The 18575-nt window shown below is 49.6% G+C and overlaps 1 protein-coding gene and 1 pseudogene across 1 annotated transcript; one reads left to right on the top strand and one right to left on the bottom strand.

The window, feature by feature from the left end:
• Positions 1–2338: 2338 nt before the first annotated feature.
• Positions 2339–13783, bottom strand: LOC105492349 (large ribosomal subunit protein uL10 pseudogene; annotated as a pseudogene).
• A 13-nt stretch (positions 13784–13796) lies between these two features.
• On the top strand, positions 13797–16994 carry LOC105492344 (InaF motif containing 2). Its single transcript, XM_011759352.2, has one exon. It carries the CDS (start codon positions 14325–14327, stop codon positions 14784–14786), a length of 462 nt encoding a protein of 153 aa, XP_011757654.2. The 5' UTR covers positions 13797–14324; the 3' UTR covers positions 14787–16994.
• Positions 16995–18575: the final 1581 nt, after the last annotated feature.

The following is an 18575-nucleotide window of genomic DNA, read 5'->3' as shown; positions in this document are numbered from 1 at the left end:
TTTGGGAAATGTGGCCTTGGGCTCCTGGGCTGAGCTGGGGAGAGGGCACCCCCTGCAGTGGGCCAGTATTACCCCCAGGGCGGGCAGTGGAAGGGCAAGGATGCCCCCTGCTGGGTGCACTCAAAGTATGCATGTCCTGGAAGTTGCTGGTGGGTCTGTCATTTGTGACCCACGGGAACACCTATGCCGGAGAGACTGGCAGGTGGGAGCCTTGGGCCATAGAACGTGGTAAGAACTTATATTCAATCAAGTGCTCCCTCCCACAAGGGGCATGCTTGTGACCTGGACCCCAGCACATATGTCCCAAGTTCATTTGTTCACTTGCCAGTGCTATGTGGGAACCCCATGCATTGGTTTCCCAGTTTGCTCATCAGAGAAGTTTAGTGGCAGAAGTTGAACTCAGACCTTCAGGTACCACAGCTACCAGCCAAATGAAAGAATCACACTAGGTCGGTTTCTTATCTGATGCCACGACTTTTGAAGCAGTCCTGCAAAGCTAGCAGCTCTCCTGACTGCCTGGATTTTCTGCATTTTTGGAGCTAGCTTTGCAGGAGGTCAGGATGTGTGCAGGGGTTTCAGGAGCATGGAACCCTGTTGTCCATCTTGGCCAAGGGCTGGCTGTCTTTTGGAGGGAGGATGGCTCTTCTGGTATCTGTTTCCCAGTCTGGCAAAGGGAGCCACACTCACCACTCTAGGAACCCAGCCACTTACTAGCTGGTTTATCTTGTGATACTTAACTTTCCTGGGCCTCAACCTTCTCACCTGTAAAATGGGGATAATAATGCCTCATGGGGATGTTGCAAGGATTAAATAATATAATGAATGGTACTTAATACAGTGCCTATGCAAGAGCTCAATAATACTATCATTATCATTATGAGTTATCATTGTTATTTGATTATTACTTATTAGCAGACACTGGCAGGAAAAATGGTAGGTTCTTATTCCTTCTTCCACAGTTCTTTCCACAAATGTCTTCACTGACTTTCCCTTTGGATTTTTCTTCCGGCAGTTCATGTGGATCAGGGGCTGGGCCCGCCTTTGCAGGGCAGACTGAGTTAGGGTTGCGCCTGACTGTGGACTTGAAGCAAGCTGTCCTCACGCAGCCTGAACTCATGAAGTGATGAGCACAAGGGCTCCAAGAATCCTGGGCAAGTGCCAGCCTCCCATCAGCTTCATGCCACCACAGCCCCCCAGCTGATAAGGCACAGATGAGAGTGCTGAGCTGCCCAGCTGTATGTCCATCTGTGGCCCCAGCTCCAGCCACCCTCTGCGTACTGAGAGCTGAGCAGAAGTGGAGGCATGGGCAAGGTTGTGTGGCCAACACTGATCCCTCGGGGAGGAGAGAGGCAATCAAGGCTCCTGTAGATGCTCGGGAGGAAGATGTTGCTTGTCCTCCCATTCCAAGCCCCTCTAGAACCCCAGGAGGAACCATCTGGGACTTAGAAGTGGAAAACAAACTGGGCGTGGTGGCTCACGCCTGTAATCCCAACACTTTGGGAGGCCAAGGCGGGCAGATCATGAGGTCAGGAGTTTGAGATCAGCCTGACCATCATGGTGAAACCCTGTCTCTACCAAAAACACAAATATCAGCAAGGCATGGCGGCGCATGCCTGTAATCCCAACTACTCAGGTGGCTAAGGCATGAGAATTGCTTGAACCAGGAGGTGGAGGTTGCAGTAAGCTGAGTTCACGCTATTGCCTCCAGCCTGGGAGACAGAATGAGACTCCATCTCAAAAAAAAATAAATAAATAAAGGTGGAACACCATCAGTCCGTGTATGTTTCTCTTTGAAGTGCCATTTTGGATCAAATTTACCTGTGTCCATCTTCAAGAAACCCAGAGCTTAGTCCCCACTGGAGCAAAGATTTGTTCTGTGATCTTAGCAAGTTACCTGAGCTCTTGAATCTGTCAAACTTTTGGTCATTTCTAAGATTCCTTCCAGCTCTAAAAATCTCTTTCCACTCAGAAGGTCCAATCTTGTCAGTTCTCTCTCCTGCCTTTCCTCTGAGAGATGACAAACCTAGAGATGAGAGCTGTAGGTGGCAGGAGAGGCTTAGCTCTCACCCCAGTGTAAGATTCTTGGGCACAATCACTCCTCTGCCTCTGTCAATCTGTCTGTGAAATGGGCCAGTCTTAGTAAGTGTGATGTCCTTCTCTGGGTGGGCATGGTGCATTGCATATAGGGAATGTCATCAGTATTGGCCAATTGCCTCTGTTCTTACTCCTGTCCTGGTCCAACCTTTCTTTTTTATTTTTTTATTCTTTTTTTAAGAATTTAAGCCTTTATTTCCTCGTTTTGCAAATAAAGTTGGCTGAGTTGGTTGCTTTTTGATGATTAGTCAAAGAGACCAAATCCCACATCCTCATCCAGCTCCTCCAACTCTTCCTTGGCTTCAACCTCAGTGGGGCTACAGTAGCAGGAGCAGCTGTGGTGGTGGCAGCCACAGAGGCAATAGCCACAAAAGCAGATGGATCAGCCAAGAAGGCCTTGACCTTTCCAGCAAGTAGGAAGGTGTAATCAGTCTCCACAGACAGAGCCAGGACTCGTTTGTACCCACTGATGATAGAATGGGGCACTGATGCAACAGGTGGGTAGCCAATCTGCAGACAGACACTGGCAACGTCGCGGACACCCTCCAGGAAGCAAGAATGCAGTTTCCTCTGTGATGTCAAGCACTTCAGGGTTGTAGATGCTGCCACTGTCAGACACCTGCTGGTTGACCAGCCCAAAGGAGAAGGGAGAGAGGTTCGGCGTGTTCAGCAGCGTGGTTCCCACTTTGTCTCCAGTCTTGATCAGCTGCACATCACTCAGGATTTCAATGGTGCCCCTTGGAGATTTTAGTGGTGATTCCTAAAGCCTGGAAAAAGGAGGTCTTCTCAGGCCCCAGACCAGTGTTCTGGGCTGGCACAGTGACTTCACATGGGGCAACGGGACGAGCACAGGTGGCAGCTGGCACCTTACTAGCCAGCAACATATCCCTGATTTCAGTGAGGTCCTCCTTGGTAAACGCAAAGCCCACATTCCCCCAGATATGAGGCAACAGTTACTCCAGAGCTGGGTTGTCTTCCAGGTGCCCTCAGATGGCCGTGCGCATCAGGGTGTTCTTGTCCATCAGCACCACGGCCTTCTCTCGGAGGGACATGCGGATCTGCTGCATCTGCTTGGAGCCCACATTGCTGTTCCCACAATGAAACATTTCAGATAATCATCCAAAAGCTGGATGATCTTAAAGAAGTAGTTGGACTTCCAGGTTGCCCTGTCTTCCCTGGGCATCATGGCGGTGCATCAAGGATTGCCACGCAGGGTTTAAAGACAAGATCATTTTCACAAGGACGCAGAGAGAGAGCTTTAAAAACAAAACAAAACAAAACAAAACAAAAACATATAAGATGGGATCTCATCCTGTCGCCCAGGCTCGTCTTGAACTCCTGGGCTCAAGCAATCCTCCCACCTCACCCTCTCCAGTAGCTAGGATTACGGGCATGTACCACTAAACTTGGCATCTGATCCACCTTTTTATCAAGACCTGGGCAAAGCCACAGAAAACAAGCCCCTCAACTTTGTGAATAGCAAGGAGTCAGTGAGGACAGGAATATGTTGGGAGACAGACTCAGGATCCAAAAACATCCTAACCCTCTAGAGTGATGGCCTAAACCTCACAAGGTGAAATGAACAGGGCTTAACTGAGAGATCTGGGCTTGGTGCCAAGACACCGACTGTACAAGGACAGGGTGGGGAAGTGGCAGCTTAGCAGAAGCATGTGTGAATAAAACTGAGGGTTTTCGCTGACAGCCAGCTCCACCTCAGTCAAATGACAGAGCTGCCAATAAAAACGGACAGACTCAGGCTGCTGAACTGAAGTCGGGTACTGAACCCTGTGGTTCTCCATCTTGATATCACACCAGAACCACCTGCAAAGCTCTGGTAACACTGCATATTCCTTGCTGTACCAAGACCCTCTGAATCATGATCTGGGATGAGTTGAGGGAGGGAAAGGAAGGTGAGGAGTTTGCATTTTTTTTTTTTTTTTAGAGATGGGTTTCACTCTATTGCCCAGGCTGGTCTCAAGCCCATGGGCTCAAGCAATCCTCATGCCTTGGCCTCCCAAAGTGTTGGGATTAGAGGCATGAGTCACTGCTGTTTGTCTCTAAAGAGTAGCCCCGCTCGTTCCAAGATGCACCCAGGGCTTTTGAACCAAGGAACACTCAGGCCCATTCTCATTGTCAGCACAACAGACCACACCCAAAATACTTGAGGAATTCAGTTTAGGTTGCTTTGTTGCAGGGAAGGTCATAAGTTGAAGGATATTTGGTGGAAAGCAGCCAGGCTGCAGGATGCAGGCAACACTCTGAAGGGAACTACTTAATAGAAGACACAGGTGGCCAGGAGGCCCAACTTCACATGGATGAGACTTGTCCTCTGGGGTCCCAAAAGTCAGAATCTAGGTCAGGTGCGGTGGCTCACGCCTGTAATCTCAGCACTTTGGGAGGCTGAGGTGGGCAGATCACTTGCCAGGAGCTCAAGACTCGCCCGGCCACCATGGCGAAACCCCATCTCTACTAAAAATACAAAAATTAGCCAGGCGCAGTGGCATATGCCTATAGTCCCAGCTACTCAGGAGGCTGAGGCAGGAGAATTGCTTGAACCCGGGAGGCAGAGGTTGCAGTGAGCCGAGATCATGCCACTGCACTCCAGGCTGAGTAACAAAGTGAGACTCTGTCTGAAAAAAAAATTTTTTTAAGTATATATATATATATATATATTTTTTTTTTAAAGTTAGAATCTTAGGAGACTGTCTTAGGTCAGGTTTCTCAGGAAACATGCCGAGATAGAGATTTGCTTGTAGGAAGTTTATTGGGGGTGCTTGCAGAGATGACATCTCTGGAGTAGTGAAAGAATCAGAATCAAGCCAGAGGAAGAAATTGGTGAACAATGCAGTCACAACACAGAATGCTTCCACAGGAAGCCCTGGGGTTGAGCTGGCCCGTTAGAGTTAGCCCCAACTCAGATAAGAGGGCTGTACCTTTGAATTCCACATTGACTTGGCAGATGACCCCTAGGGAAGGGTTGTGAAGTCCAGCAAGACAGCTCCCTTTGGCAGCTGAAGGAAATGCCAAGGGAAAGACTCATGTGTGAGCCATGGGCAGCCAACACTTCTGGCAACTTCGGGGATAAGCTCCTTGGTCCTAAAGGCAGTATCTGGGAGGTGCACCACAGCAACCTAGACAGTACCCCTATGCATAGCCCAGACCTACTTGATTTACGTGGTAAGTTCACTCTACCTGGGAATAGCTCCTCCAGGATTCTGGGAAACTTACAAGAATTAAATGGAGAAACTATAGCCCCCACTACTGCAACTAGTCTTGGTGACACAACTGATATTCATCATTCCCCTCCTCTGTCACTCATTCTAGATTCTTTTTACCTTCAACTTGCACCTCTGCTGGTCTAGGTGGCTTGCCTGTTGGGGTAACCAATCACCAATCACCATGGCCTTCAGACCATGCTGCTGATGTGCCCACCTTCCACCAAAATTGGGCATACCAACAGACACCCCAGTGGATCACGGGCGCCAAACATATTCTTTCCTGACCCCCTTATGTAACAGCAGCCCTATCTCTTCCAAAGGATCGGGGTCAATTGCCCCTTCCAGGAAGTGACTCCTCTTCTTTCCTGCTGGTTTCTTGGCACAAAGAGCCTGACGAACAGAAAGCAGCCATACTTAAGTTTATGGGGTTCTTGTTCTGTCCCTGGTGGAAGTGTTCCCATTCTGGGAACCAGATTCTCTGAACCCGGAGAGCTTGGAACTGCAGGAACGGGAGCCACAAATTCCTCCAGAAAGGTCACTGGGAGTGATGGTAAGTGGAGTCATTCCTACTTCTACCCCTGGTTTCCTAAACCTCTATTCTACACGTTAAGACATAGCACCATATATGATAGTTATTGATTAGGATGCATACCTCATCCTGGAGCACGGTGTCCCATCATCTCTAACATGGTATTTCAGCTGCGCTTGTAAAGGCTGTTCTATCACTCTGTCAGCTCTATTCAGCTTCCGGGTGGTGAAGTATGTAATAGGCCTAAAACATCCCATGATCATGTGCCCATTCTGTCCTTAAAGTGGGACTCTTGGTCTTCTGCAATGGTATGTGAAATCCCATGTCAGTGAATCAAACACTCTTTTAGCCCCCAGAGAGTGGCCTTTGAGCAGAAAAGACAAATCCATATCCAGAATATATGGCAATTCAGGTCAAGATCAGTCCCTCACCCTTCTGGAGTGGAACAGGTCCAAGGTAGCCAGCTTGGTACTGCGTGGCTGGTATCAGTTGCTGGCAGGTTGGACTTTTAGCAGTGACAATAGCTAGATTGGCCTTGGTGAGTGGGAGCCCATTCTGTTAAGCCACCCCTGCCACCACACACAGGTGACACATGTGTCACCTCCATCTATGCCACCATGGCCACTTTATTCATGTGCCCATTGTGCCAGCATGGGGTGGTCAATGACAGAGGCAAGCCGACATCAATTCCACATCATTCTATGTACTTGGTTATGCAGTCTCCCCGGTGGCAGGTGCTCTCTGATGAGTATTAACATGCAATATAAAGATCTTCAATAGTGAGGCCTATCTCTACACACACACACAAATGAGCCTGATGTGGTGGTGTGTGCCTGTGGTCCCAGCTACTCCAGGGGCTGAGGTAGGAGATTGCTTGAGCCCCAGAGGTCGAGGCTGCAGTGAGCCATGATCGCACCACTGCACTCCAGCCTGGGCAACAGAGCAAGATCCTGTCTCAAAAAATAAAAAATAAAGATATCCACACTTTGGTGCTCACTCAAATAGATATAGCCACATGTCTCTTCCCAAGACCTTCTTCTTCCCAATCTTCCAGTATTTCTCTTTCTAGCCCTCGAACCAACTAGTCAAGCCATTTGCCTACAGCTCATGAGCCTATAGACATTTTCACCTCAGGCCGCTCTACCAGGGGCCATGCTGATGATTCAGTTCCCAGTCAGGTATCAATGTCAATGCAGACACTGCATCCAGCAGACCTTAAAGTGTTTGACTATTCTACTCTCCCCAGTGTACAGTTACCCAGGCAAACGGCATAGTTCCCTTTGGGGAAGAAGTGGGGAAATCATTACTGTATGCTATAGTATTGCAGAAACCTTTCTCCTGGGAACCTGAACTGAAAAGTGAATCAGGACTGGAAACCAAACAAGATATTGTGACTTTTTATTGGAGCAGCTGCCATCAACCTCCTGGTCTTTCATCCTTGATTTATTTTAATTGTATAGCTCAGCGATTCTCAGTGTGTGGTCTCCAGACCCCTTGGGGTCCCTGAGATCACTTCAGGGGTTTCACAAGGTCAAAATTCCTTTCATAATAATACTAACATGTTATTTACCTTTTTAACTGTGTTGACATTTGCACTGAAGGTGCTAAATCTGTCGCCCAGGCTGGGGTGCAGTGGCCGGATCTCAGCTCACTACAAGCTCCGCCTCCTGGGTTTCCGCCATTCTCCTGCCTCAGCCTCCCGAGTAGCTGGGACTACAGGCGCCCGCCACCTCGCCCAGCTAGTTTTTTGTATTTTTTAGTAGAGACGGGGTTTCACCGTGTTAGCCAGGATGGTCTTGATCTCCTGACCTCGTGATCCGCCCGTCTCGGCCTCCCAAAGTGCTAGGATTACAGGCTTGAGCCACCGCGCCCAGCCTACCTCTGGCATCTTAAACAACCAAGGCAGTGACACCAAACTGAACTAGTAGTTCATTGCAGAAAGCAAGAGGAAAGAAAAGGGAAAAAAAAAAAAAAAAAGGAAGAGAGAAAGTCATTTTACTTTAGAGTATCTTTAACAAAACAATAACAATTGTTAAATTGGATGAAGTTATGATCCTTAAATAGATGTCTTTTTAATATTCCATGTGATTAAATGAAAAGTACTCTACTGCATATGGAAGTATAACGGTTTTCTTGGGGAAAAGCACTTTTGCGATTGAGTTGGGAGCTCAACTAGCCACTTTTTTCATGGAACACCAGTTTTACTTGAAAGAAGAACTGGAAAACCATGGCTATGCAGACTTGGTTACTTGGCAGATGTTCTCTCACATTTGAACCAAGTGAGCCTGTCACTTTGAGAAGAAATAACTGATAGTGTTTGTTACCAATTACAAAATTTGAGTTTTCAAGTAAAAACTAGAATTTTAGAAAGCATGTATGTACTATCATGAGCTTCCTAGATTCCTAATACTTAAACTTTTTGTAATATTATCAAATGTGATTTTTTTCTATTATATAATGAAAGGTATCAATATTGCAAAGATATGTTTAATTCAGTGAACCAATAGTTTCCAAATGACCAAAGCGGGATATTATAAAATCATGCATGAGTAAAAGTGCCATTCAAAGGGCAAGTTAGATCAGTGGACTTTAAGGTAATTGAATACAAAAAAAGTTCACTGATATAGTTTTATAGTCTACATTTCAACTACCATTTAAGAAAATACTGCTTGTTGGGTTTTGGTGTAGTATCAAAGAAAAACAGCCACAATTATCTGAAAAGGCTGTTAAAATGCTCCTCTCGGCCGGGCGCGGTGGCTCAAGCCTGTAATCCCAGCACTTTGGGAGGCCGAGGTGGGCGGATCACAAGGTCAGGAGATCGAGACCACAGTGAAACCCCGTCTCTACTAAAAAAAATACAAAAAACTAGCCGGGCGCGGTGGCAGGCGCCTGTAGTCCCAGCTACTCAGGAGGCTGAGGCAGGAGAATGGCGTGAACCCAGGAGGCGGAGCTTGCAGTGAGCCGAGATCGCGCCACTGCACTCCAGCCTGGGCAACAGCGTGAGACTCCGTCTCAAAAAAAAAAAAAAAAAAATGCTCCTCTCTTTTCCAACTACACGTCTATATGAGGCTGGATTTTCTTCATATATTTTAACCATAACAACAAATTGCCAGCAGATTAAATGTAGATGCAGGTATGAAATGCCAGGCATGTTGGCTCATGCCTGTAATCCCAGCATTTTGGGAGGCCAATGCAGGTGGATCACTTGAGCTCAGGAGTTTGAGACCAGTCTGGGCAAAATGGCAAAACCCTATCTCTACAAAAAAATACAAAAATTAGCCAGGCATGGTGGTGTGCACCTGAAGTCCCAAGCTACTTGGGAGGCAGAGGTGGGAGAACTGCTTGAACCTGGGAAGTGCAGGTTGCAGTGAACTGAAATCACGCCACTCATACTCCAGCCTGGTGACAAACTGAGAGTCTGTCTCAAAAAAAAAAAAAAAAAAAAAAAAAAGTGGTTATAAGGATCCAGTTGTCTTCTACAGTATAAAGCCACATTCCAGAGATCTGCAAATTTACAAAGCAAAGCCACTCTTTTCACTATTTTTTGTCATAAAAATATATTATCTGGCCAGGTGCAGTGGCTTACGCCTGTAATGTCAGCATTTTGGGAGGCCGAGGCGGGTGGATCACAAGGTCAGGAGTTCGAGACCAGCCTGCCCAACATGGTGAAACCCTGTCTCTACTAAAAATACAAAAATTAACCGGGTGTGGTGGCATGTGCCTGTAATCCCAGCTACTCAGGAGGCTGAGGCGAGAGAACTGCTTGAACCTGGGAGGCGGAGGTTGCACTGAGCCAAGATTGTGCCACTGCACTCCAGCCTGGGCAACAGAGTGAGACTCCGTCTTGGAAAATAAATAAATAAATAAATAAATAAATAATATATCTATGTTAACATGTAGTGGGGTTTATTATTCTTTAGATAAATTAATAAATATTTTGCAAAACCCTTGGTCTTATTTCTGTCAAATTAAAATAGCTAAAACCCACATAAATAAAATTCCTTTAGATACCGCTCTCTCTCATATATACATACATATATATATATATTTAGAGACTAGGTCTCACTCTGTCACCCAGACTGGAGTGCAGTAGCATGATCATGGCTTAGTGCAGTCTCAAACTCCTGAGGTCAAGCGAGCCTCCTGCCTCAGCCTCTCGAGTATTTGGGACTACAGGCATATGCCAACCTGCCTAGCTAATTTTCAACTTTTTTTTTTTTTTTTGTAGAGATGAGGTCTCACTATTTTGCCCAGGCTGATCTTGAACTCCTGGGGTCAAGTGATCCTTCTGCCTCAGCCTTCCAAGTAGCTGGGATTACAGGTGTGAGCCACCACATCAGGCTTAGAGACCTCAATATTTAAGAGTGTAAAGGGATCCTGAAACTAAAACATTTGAGAATCACTGGTATAGACCGAGCAGTACTGTTACTGGCTGCCTAGCTAGCTTGCTCCAGGGATGCTATGCTATCAACTATCTTCAACCACGGTCCTCTACTGGCCAGGACTGCCCCCACTGCCACTCCAACTTGCTGCTTATTACAACAGTTGTGCTGTCTAGCTTCTATGATTTCACCATCCTATCATCCCCACTGCTATCTGGAGCAAGTTCCGGAATGGCCTCTTGCTGTCAGGCATGGCTTACAGAGGACAGTCCAAACTCAGCTTCTCAGGGATGCTGGTACCCCTCTCAACAGTGCATTCCTTGTTGCTTTGATGACCAGAGTATCCTCTGGGCCTTCCTGCAGAACCTAAGTGGTTTCTGGCCTTACATAGAATATACCCACTTCTCTGAGCTTTTGAACCCTTCTTCCACATTCTGCTGTGGTAGTTCTGGCATTTCCATTACACTCTGGTAGCCATTGCCTTTCTCCTGTCTCCCAGGATCCTTGTTGGGATATCACATCCTGATTCACAGGAGAATACTCCTATAACAACGACGTCTCCCTTGTTCAACTTAATGTTTGGCACCACACCGCACCTTGATCTAGCCTATACATTTGCTCCTGGATCCTGCCAGTATATACTGGCTGCTTCCACAATGACTTCATGGTCTAGCCTTCTTCCCTCGTGGGCCCCTGCCCATCTCTGACTGGGCTTTATTGTGATCTGGCTCTATGTATTGGGCTTGTAGGCCAGGAGAGAACGGCAGCTTCCTTTGGTGTCAGAAGGCAAGTCCCAGGGACAGTTGCAGCTGAGCCATCATAGCCAACACTCCTGACAACTGGAAGAATGAGCACCTCCCTCCTGAGGGTGATCTGGGTAGTAACCCCCAATATCCACTACAGAGAAGAGACAAAGTCTAGCTTTGCCTATGAGGCAGAGCAGAGCTGGGATCAAGAGCCTAATGCCCTGGAGTCAGGGGTCTGAATTCCATCAGGGCTTTTGAATTCCAAGGCATTAGGGCTATGTGACCTTGAGCAGGTTCTTGGCCCTTTCTGAGGCAGGGACTTCATCTATGAAACGAAGATAAACAGTACTACCTGATAGGTCATTGGTAGACAGATAAGACAAGGAATGTAAGGGCTTGGTCTAATGCCTATAGCACATTCTAAGGGCACTGTTATTGTCATAATTGGTCAGAACTTTGCAAAGCCAAAAAGGGCTGCCTCAGGGAGCAAACAATAAGTATGCCACCATCCCAGATGGTCTTTGGACTGACGCTGCTGAGTGCTCCCCAGGGATTTTGTGGAGGAGGCTCTAGGGTCCACAGGGGTATTCACAAAAGATGACCTTCTGGGCCCATTCTATCCCCAAGCTGCCTGGATTCTCTGATTTCTCTGATCCCTGCCTGGTTCTTAGTGGGGGGAGGCATATTCACTTTCAGGCCACTAGGGGGCCATTTAGTTTTCTGCAACAGGAGAACACTAATGGTTTCTTAATGGCTCAGGCACCAGGGAGATCAGGCTCAATTATATCTGAAAGCATTCTTAGTTCCTGGGGTAAAAGACACTATGTAAATCCAGATAATAAATAGACATTATTGATGACAGGTTAAAGAATTTGGCACTGTTTGGTTTAGAGAAGATAGAGTGAGAGGAATTGAATAAAGGCTTCAAGTATATTATTCTTTGGTACAGAAGAATGACATGCTGTTTTCCCACTCCACTGGGAACCAAGCAAGAAGAAAGGCATTTAACTTGCAACAGAAATATGGAGAAGCAATATGGAGTGCATTCAGGAAAGGGGAGTGAAGGAAGCTTTGTATTGGCCTCACCTGGAATCGTTAAGAATAATTCACCATGGAATAGTTGTATGATATGTCCTGCCAGGAAAGCCCTAGAGCAGGGGAGAGAAGAGAGACAACTTCCAGAGACAATTCAAGAATTTTAAGTCAACAGGCTGCCCTGGCTGACCTAGGAGCAGGGTGGAGGAGTGAGTTGTTTCTTCCCCATCAGCCCACAAAAGGCCATAAACACTCCACACTTCCAATATCCTTGAAATTTCTCAGAAAAGTAAAAAGGCAGCTTTTTCCTTTAAATAGCATCTGACCAGCCATTAGTAGTGACAGCCTCACACCTGGGCCTGAATCAGGAATGAGACTGAGACTGGGTTAGAGGCCTGTGGTTCCAGCAGTCCACTAGCACACTCAGTTCTGGTAGCCACTTCTGTGCTACTGAGGTGGCAAGGCAGCAGTGTTGGGAGGGCTTCCTCGTGTGTTTATGTGTGTGTATGTGTGTGTGTGTGTGTGTGTGTGTGTAGGGGGGTCCTCTAGAAGCCAAAGATTCCTGGAGGAGGGGGGGAAGTGAGAAGGGTAGAGGGGATCCTGCCCTACAGGGTAGAAGCCAGGTCAGGCTCACATTTGCAGGGGCTTGAGAGAAGGTTCACCCACAGAACCCCATCAGAACCACAGTCCTCTTCCACAACACACGCCCAGGCAAGTCTCCCTCACTCATTCAGACACCCAGGCAGTTCACATGCCCAGTTCTGGGAACACAGGAAGTAGCATCCAAGGAGGAGGGAACCAGAATTCTGGAAAGGCTTATAGAGAGGGAACGGGGAGGAGAGAAGGCAGGGAGAGCAGGAGAGCGGTAGGAGGGGGAGGGCACAAGTAAAGCCGCAAAGGAGAGTCTGAGCATGAAGGGTTGTTAGCACCTAGGGGGTCCCAAGACCAGGCACAGAGCCCACTGCCTGGCCCCTGGCCTGGAGCCAGAGAAGACAAACCTCACATGGGAAAGTGGGGAGGGGACAACCACCCAAGCCTTGAGGTCTGGAGGGGATCTGAGAGTGAAAACGCTGTAGGATCCCTGAGAGTTAAACTCCTCAAGGTTCAGTGCAGCCCCTTGGGTCCAAATCCAGGCCAAACCCAGGAATTGGAAGACCCAAAAAGCTGGACCTGCGACCTGCTGCGAACTTCGGGACTAAGGTGTTAGGCGAGTCTGGAGAACAACTCAGTCCCGTGGCTCTGTCCCGGAGGCTCAGGGTTGGGGGGTGAGGCGGGCTGGGGTACGAAATTGGGAAGACTTCAGTAGAGTTCCGAAGCCCAGCATGGACCAGGTGGAAGCAACACAAGCAGCTGCGGCCCCAGTGCGCGCTCCAGGTGCCAGGACCGCCTGCCTACCCCTGGCGTCAACCAGGTTCTTTAGCTGTGAATGGGCCTGGGGGACCCGCCCAGGGGGTACGCGGAGCGGGGCGCGAGCTGGGAGCTGGAGCGTGGTATCCTCCCTCTCCCTCTTACCGTCCCCTCCCAGAGAATAAACTGAGGCCTGAGGTCCGAAGCCCGGGCTGCTATTCCACCTGTCACTTCGGAGCCTCGGGGCGGAGCCGGGAGGCGCCAGAGTTGACAGCTCGCGCTCCGACCGCCCCCTTCTAGCTCCGCACTCCGCCTAACACAGCGCCGTTCCCCCTTTTAAAGAAGTGCCCGGAGCTCCAGTCTACGCCGCGCCAGCCCGCAAGGGGGCCGCGGCGACGTCGCCCGTTTAAGAGCCAGCCTCCCTTAACTCTCTCTTAACGGGGCGTCCCGGCGGGGCTCTTGGCTCCCGGCAGCAGCCGCCTCCCCTCGCGGCGCTTCCGGACCCCGGCGTCGCCGTTTTAAGAGGCAGCCCCCAGCAGCGCTCTCCCCGCCCCCTGTTGCCGGCGCGCGAGGCGGGGGAGCCGGGCTGGAGCGGAGCGCGCGGTCCGCGCGGCCACTGGAGACCAGGCGGCCGGCGGCCGGGCAGGCGGCGGCGGAGCGCGCGGCGGCGTGGCGGCGGATGGGGACGCGGAGCCGGGCGGCTGTGGCGGCTGTGGCTGTGGCGGCGGCGGGGAAGCAGCTGACCGGCCGGCGGCGGCGGCGGCGCTGGCGGCGGTGACTGGTCCAGGCCCCGGCGGCGGCGGCTGCAGCGACGCGGTGGCGGGCTGCGGGCGGGCAGCGTGAGGAGCGGCGGCGGAACACGGGGCCGCCGGGAACCGAGGGCGCCGGGCCGCCCCCTGCCCAGTCCTTGCAGGCCGCCAGGCCCCCTCCAGCCGGGGCCGTGGAGCACCGGGGCAAAGGCCGGGGCCCCCCCATGAAGGAGCGCGACGCGGCCCCGGCCGAGCGGGGCAAGCCGGCCACCTACACCGGGGACAAGAAGGCGAAGATGGCGGCCAAGACCAACAAGAAGTGGGTCCGGCTCGCCACCGTGTTCGCCTACGTGCTCTCCGTGTCGCTGGCCGCCATCGTGCTCGCCGTCTACTACAGCCTCATCTGGCAGCCGGTGGGCGCCGGGACCTCGGGGGGAGCCGCTGGCCCGCCCCCCGGCGGCTCCAACGCCACCGGCCCGTCTGGGACTTCGGGGGCGGCGGCGGCGGGACCCAACACCACCGGGTCGTCCCGCCGCGAGGCGCCGCGCGACGCTCCCCCACTGCAGGCGGCGCGGCCGGCGCCTCCGGAGCCCCCTGCGGACAGCTCCCTGGCCGGGCCGCTCGAGCGGCCTCGGGGGCCGGACGAGGACGAGGAGGAAGCGGTGGCGGCGCCCGGGAGTCGTTGAAGCCCTCCGCGGAGGGGGCAGCCGGGAACCATCCTCCCCAAGCCCAGAGGCAGGACTTCGCAGCAGGATGGGGTGGAGAGCCCGCGGGAGTGACCCCCACGGGAGTGAACACCCCCCACACTCCCACCATCGCCGGCTGGCCCCGGAGCGGGAGGCCTGCAGCCAGATCTTCAGCCAAGGGACCACGATTCGCCAGGGCGCTGGGGGTTTGCTGCCCAGGACCGTGCTGCACCAGGGCCCTGAGCCGTAGGGGGATGGGGGGAGGGGTGGGGAGATCCCGGCACCAAACCCTTCTGCGCTGCTCGCTCTGGTGTATCCTACATGCAGGGATGACTGGGGCTTTCCCCTAAGACTCAGGGGAAGGATGGAGCTGTAGGGGCTCTTTTTAAGTAAGCTGAAGCTCTCGAAAGGAGGAGGGCACCAAAAGTAGTGGAGCTCAGGTACGTCAACCTAGTTGCAGTGGCCAGAGATGCATTAAATTTCTAGATCCCTGTATATAGTTGTTGACATATGCACTAGAAGCTATAATCACATAGAATTCTATGTATATCCTCCCACACCCTGGGTAGCTACTGATTGAAGGGGTCAAGCAAGGGCTATTTGCTGTCCCCCGAAGTACACCTGGCCGGAAGGGCACAAACACGGCTTCTTAAATCACTCACTTTCTCCTGTTCCCCTCCTATTTCTGAAATATAAGTTTATGACGTTCTTTCACAAAAGAGTATAAGCATTCTTAGACTGTTGATGTGGCTGTGGAAAGCCTTAGGAGAAGTAGAAGCAATTTAGGGGGGTGGGGAATGTACTCATCCCCTCTTTCCATCCTAGTGCCCCCACCAAAGAGGCTTGTTGCAGCCCTCAGTATCTGAATATGGGCCAGGGAGGAAGGAAGGGAAAGAGCAATGCTGCTGTGCTTCAATCCTGGCCTTCCCCTCACAGAATTCTTTTAGGAAGAGCAAGCTTTTGTAAGTAGAGTGACTGGCAAGTGTTTTTATCTTTTTTTTTTTTTTTTTCCTGCTCCTCAAAATGTTGTCTTGTTCCGGCAATCACTTTTGCCTTCCCTCTTTCCTGAGCCTGTAGTGACAAAGCCCTGCGATTTGAGATGAAATCTGTTGTGACCCCAGAGCTTTGATCACACACACATCCTCTGGTTTTGAGTTATACTACAGAATCAGAAAGGCTGGAAGGTGGGCTTCACTGAAACTCAGGATTGTGCTTTGAGAGCCAGCTAATAGACTAGCCAAGGGAAGGTTAAATTGGCTGTCTTTACCTTTCCTGAGAAGCCCTACTTAAATGCAGCCTGTAATTGTATAAAGGAGATGAGAAACATCAAGAGAAATATGTGGACATGTGTGTAGCTCTGGGGTAGCAAGAACTAGACTTCGTCAATTTGGATTCCATTTCCTTCTGCCACTTGCTTTTAGGCAATTGAGTGTGGGTAGTGATGAGATATCAAACCCCTTAGTGTTTCCTTTTTGGGAAATGAGGCACTATTTTTAAAAAAAAAAAGACAACTTACCCACCTGAGTCCTGAAACAGTTTGTCTCTCCAGTTTTCTGGCCTATACTCTGGTTAGCTCTGAGCCAAGTTGACAGGACAGCAGCCTTGCTTTAAGCCATGTCCTGTTGTGGGCACGATAATAGCAGCTGAGCTGTCACAGCCTACCAGCAGGCTGGTAACACCTCCAGGGTCTCTTGGCTGTAGCAGATTTCTTAGCAGCTGACTAGGACTTCAGTCATTGGGAAGCCTGTGAGGCCTTTACATTTTTGGTGTGAGACAGGGAAGAAACATAAAATGCCACTTTATAACTTCAATAATAGCCTGTAATTTATATTTACTGTGTGAATTTTTAGTCCTATATTTTAATAATTTGTAAATTGATCTCTTATTCCAAGAATCCTTTGAACTTATAGAACATCTGGGAGTCCACTTCCCTGTCCTCTTCCTGATCCCTGCTTTCTGGACTGTTTAAATCCTCTTTGGGATGGATCAGAGAGTCTAGAGAGGCCACTCATAGTTCCAGCTGCTGGCCTCCTGACTCTCCAAAGCCTTCACTGGAATTGGGACATTTGCTCCAGCCCTAGCTGTGAACATGACCAGAGACATTATTTATAATTCAGCCATTTAAGATATACCTGTACTCAAAAAGTCCTGTATATTTTTTAAAAGTTTTATTTTTCAGGTGAACAAAAATACATCCTAAGAACTCTGCCTAAACCTGTGTAAGTCGATCATTTCTCTTAAACTGTGCTTCAAGGGGACGGAGTAGAGGTTGGAAGAGTAACTGGTCTGAGGTGTGATGGATGGATGGTGATGAATAGGTTGAGGAGGAAAAAACAATTGCCCTGCTGTTCTCAGTGCCTGATGGCTGGAATGAATTGATTAGTGAAGGGTGGCAGAATCCATCTTAGTTGGGAAGCAATCCTGGGGTGGGAAGAAAAGTGATCTCTAGCTCAGCCACCTTTTGCCAACCTTAAAACAGGCTGAGAAAAAGTTCCGCTTTACAGGAGCAGATGCCTAGCTGACAAAGCTAAGGGCCCAGTAAGCATGAATACTAAGATTTACTGCAAACATTTAGCTGGCTAAGCACGGAGGTGAGGATAAGCTGCCTGATAGCATCACTGTCCTCACCTTTCAACCATTGGCCTCTAGATAACTCAAGAAGTGCTAACACCAGAAAGGCAAGTGTGCATCTGTGGTGCTTGGTCAGAGCTTTGTCTACCATGGAGGAGGTAAGAGAACCAAATGGCTGAGAGGTGTAGGTTGCTTCAGAGGTGAGGCTTTTTTCTTCCCTTCAAGCAAACAAAAAAGATGTGGGTGAAAAGCACAAATATAAGGGATTAGTTATGCTGCAAAATACATGGTAAGCAATTGAGCTCAGCTCATTATTAGACAATGCTGCTCGGTACAAATCCGGAGTGAGAAGCCAGTGTCGGTGGGGCCCCCTGAGGCCTGCACTTCAGCAGAGCTGTTGGGGGGTAGCTACTGTTCTTTCACATTACCTTGTAGTCTGCGGGGAGGCATGGAAAAAGTCCGCCCTTCTTTTATTTCCCTCTTCAGCCTACACAATGACTTTCTGAGAGAGGGCTTGGTAAGGCAGAGCAGAAGGCGAGTGAAAGAGTTTCCGAGGCTCTTTTGGTCGGCCCCTCCTTTTTGCAGACTGTGACATGTGGCTTCTACAGCTGCCCACGGTGGCTTCACATGTTGGGCACATACAGCAATATGTACAGTGGGAGCCTGCTTAGCAGATGAGACAGGGCCTGGTTGGCTGAGAAGCAGTGGTCTGAATAGCTTTATTTCCAAGGGTTAGAAATCGGCTGCACAGTTGTCCATCAAGTTTTAAGCCGAGAAGGAGAGATCTGTGCAAACGGGGTTACTTTCCTTCCATGGCTTTGCACCAGGACTACCAGGACCATTTCTAGGTGTTTGCTTATATTGGAAGTTACAGTGTGCATTCATTTATTCTCTGACAGCCTGAACTTGAAGAGAGAGAAGCCTGTTTTGAAAGTGAAGGTTTTAGGGGTGGAAGATCAGTGAAGGAACCCATTAGGCTGAGTTTGTGAGGGTATCTTCACTTTACCCATTAATGTTAAGGTACAGTGAAGTGTTTCTCTGAGGTTTTAAGCATAAGAAATATTTCTGTTCCTAACAGCCCTAGATTTCCACATGGTATGAGACCATGTTTTGGAAGCTTTTCTGTCTACCTTGTTTTTCAGTTTTCACTGGGGAATTCTGAGATAGCGTGTTCTTTCGTGGAGTATTTATATCCTGTCTTGAAATGCTGAATGCATA

This window comes from Macaca nemestrina, chromosome 7 (assembly GCF_043159975.1).
Source record: "Macaca nemestrina isolate mMacNem1 chromosome 7, mMacNem.hap1, whole genome shotgun sequence".
Taxonomy (NCBI): Eukaryota; Metazoa; Chordata; class Mammalia; order Primates; family Cercopithecidae; genus Macaca; species Macaca nemestrina.
The sequence above is the reverse complement of the archived record's forward strand: the minus strand, read 5'-3'. Positions and strand labels throughout refer to the sequence as shown.

Coding starts and splice junctions, on each gene's coding strand:
- LOC105492344 (XM_011759352.2), top strand. CDS start 14,325: ATGAAGGAGCGCGACGCGGCCCCGGCCGAGCGGGGCAAGCCGGCCACC.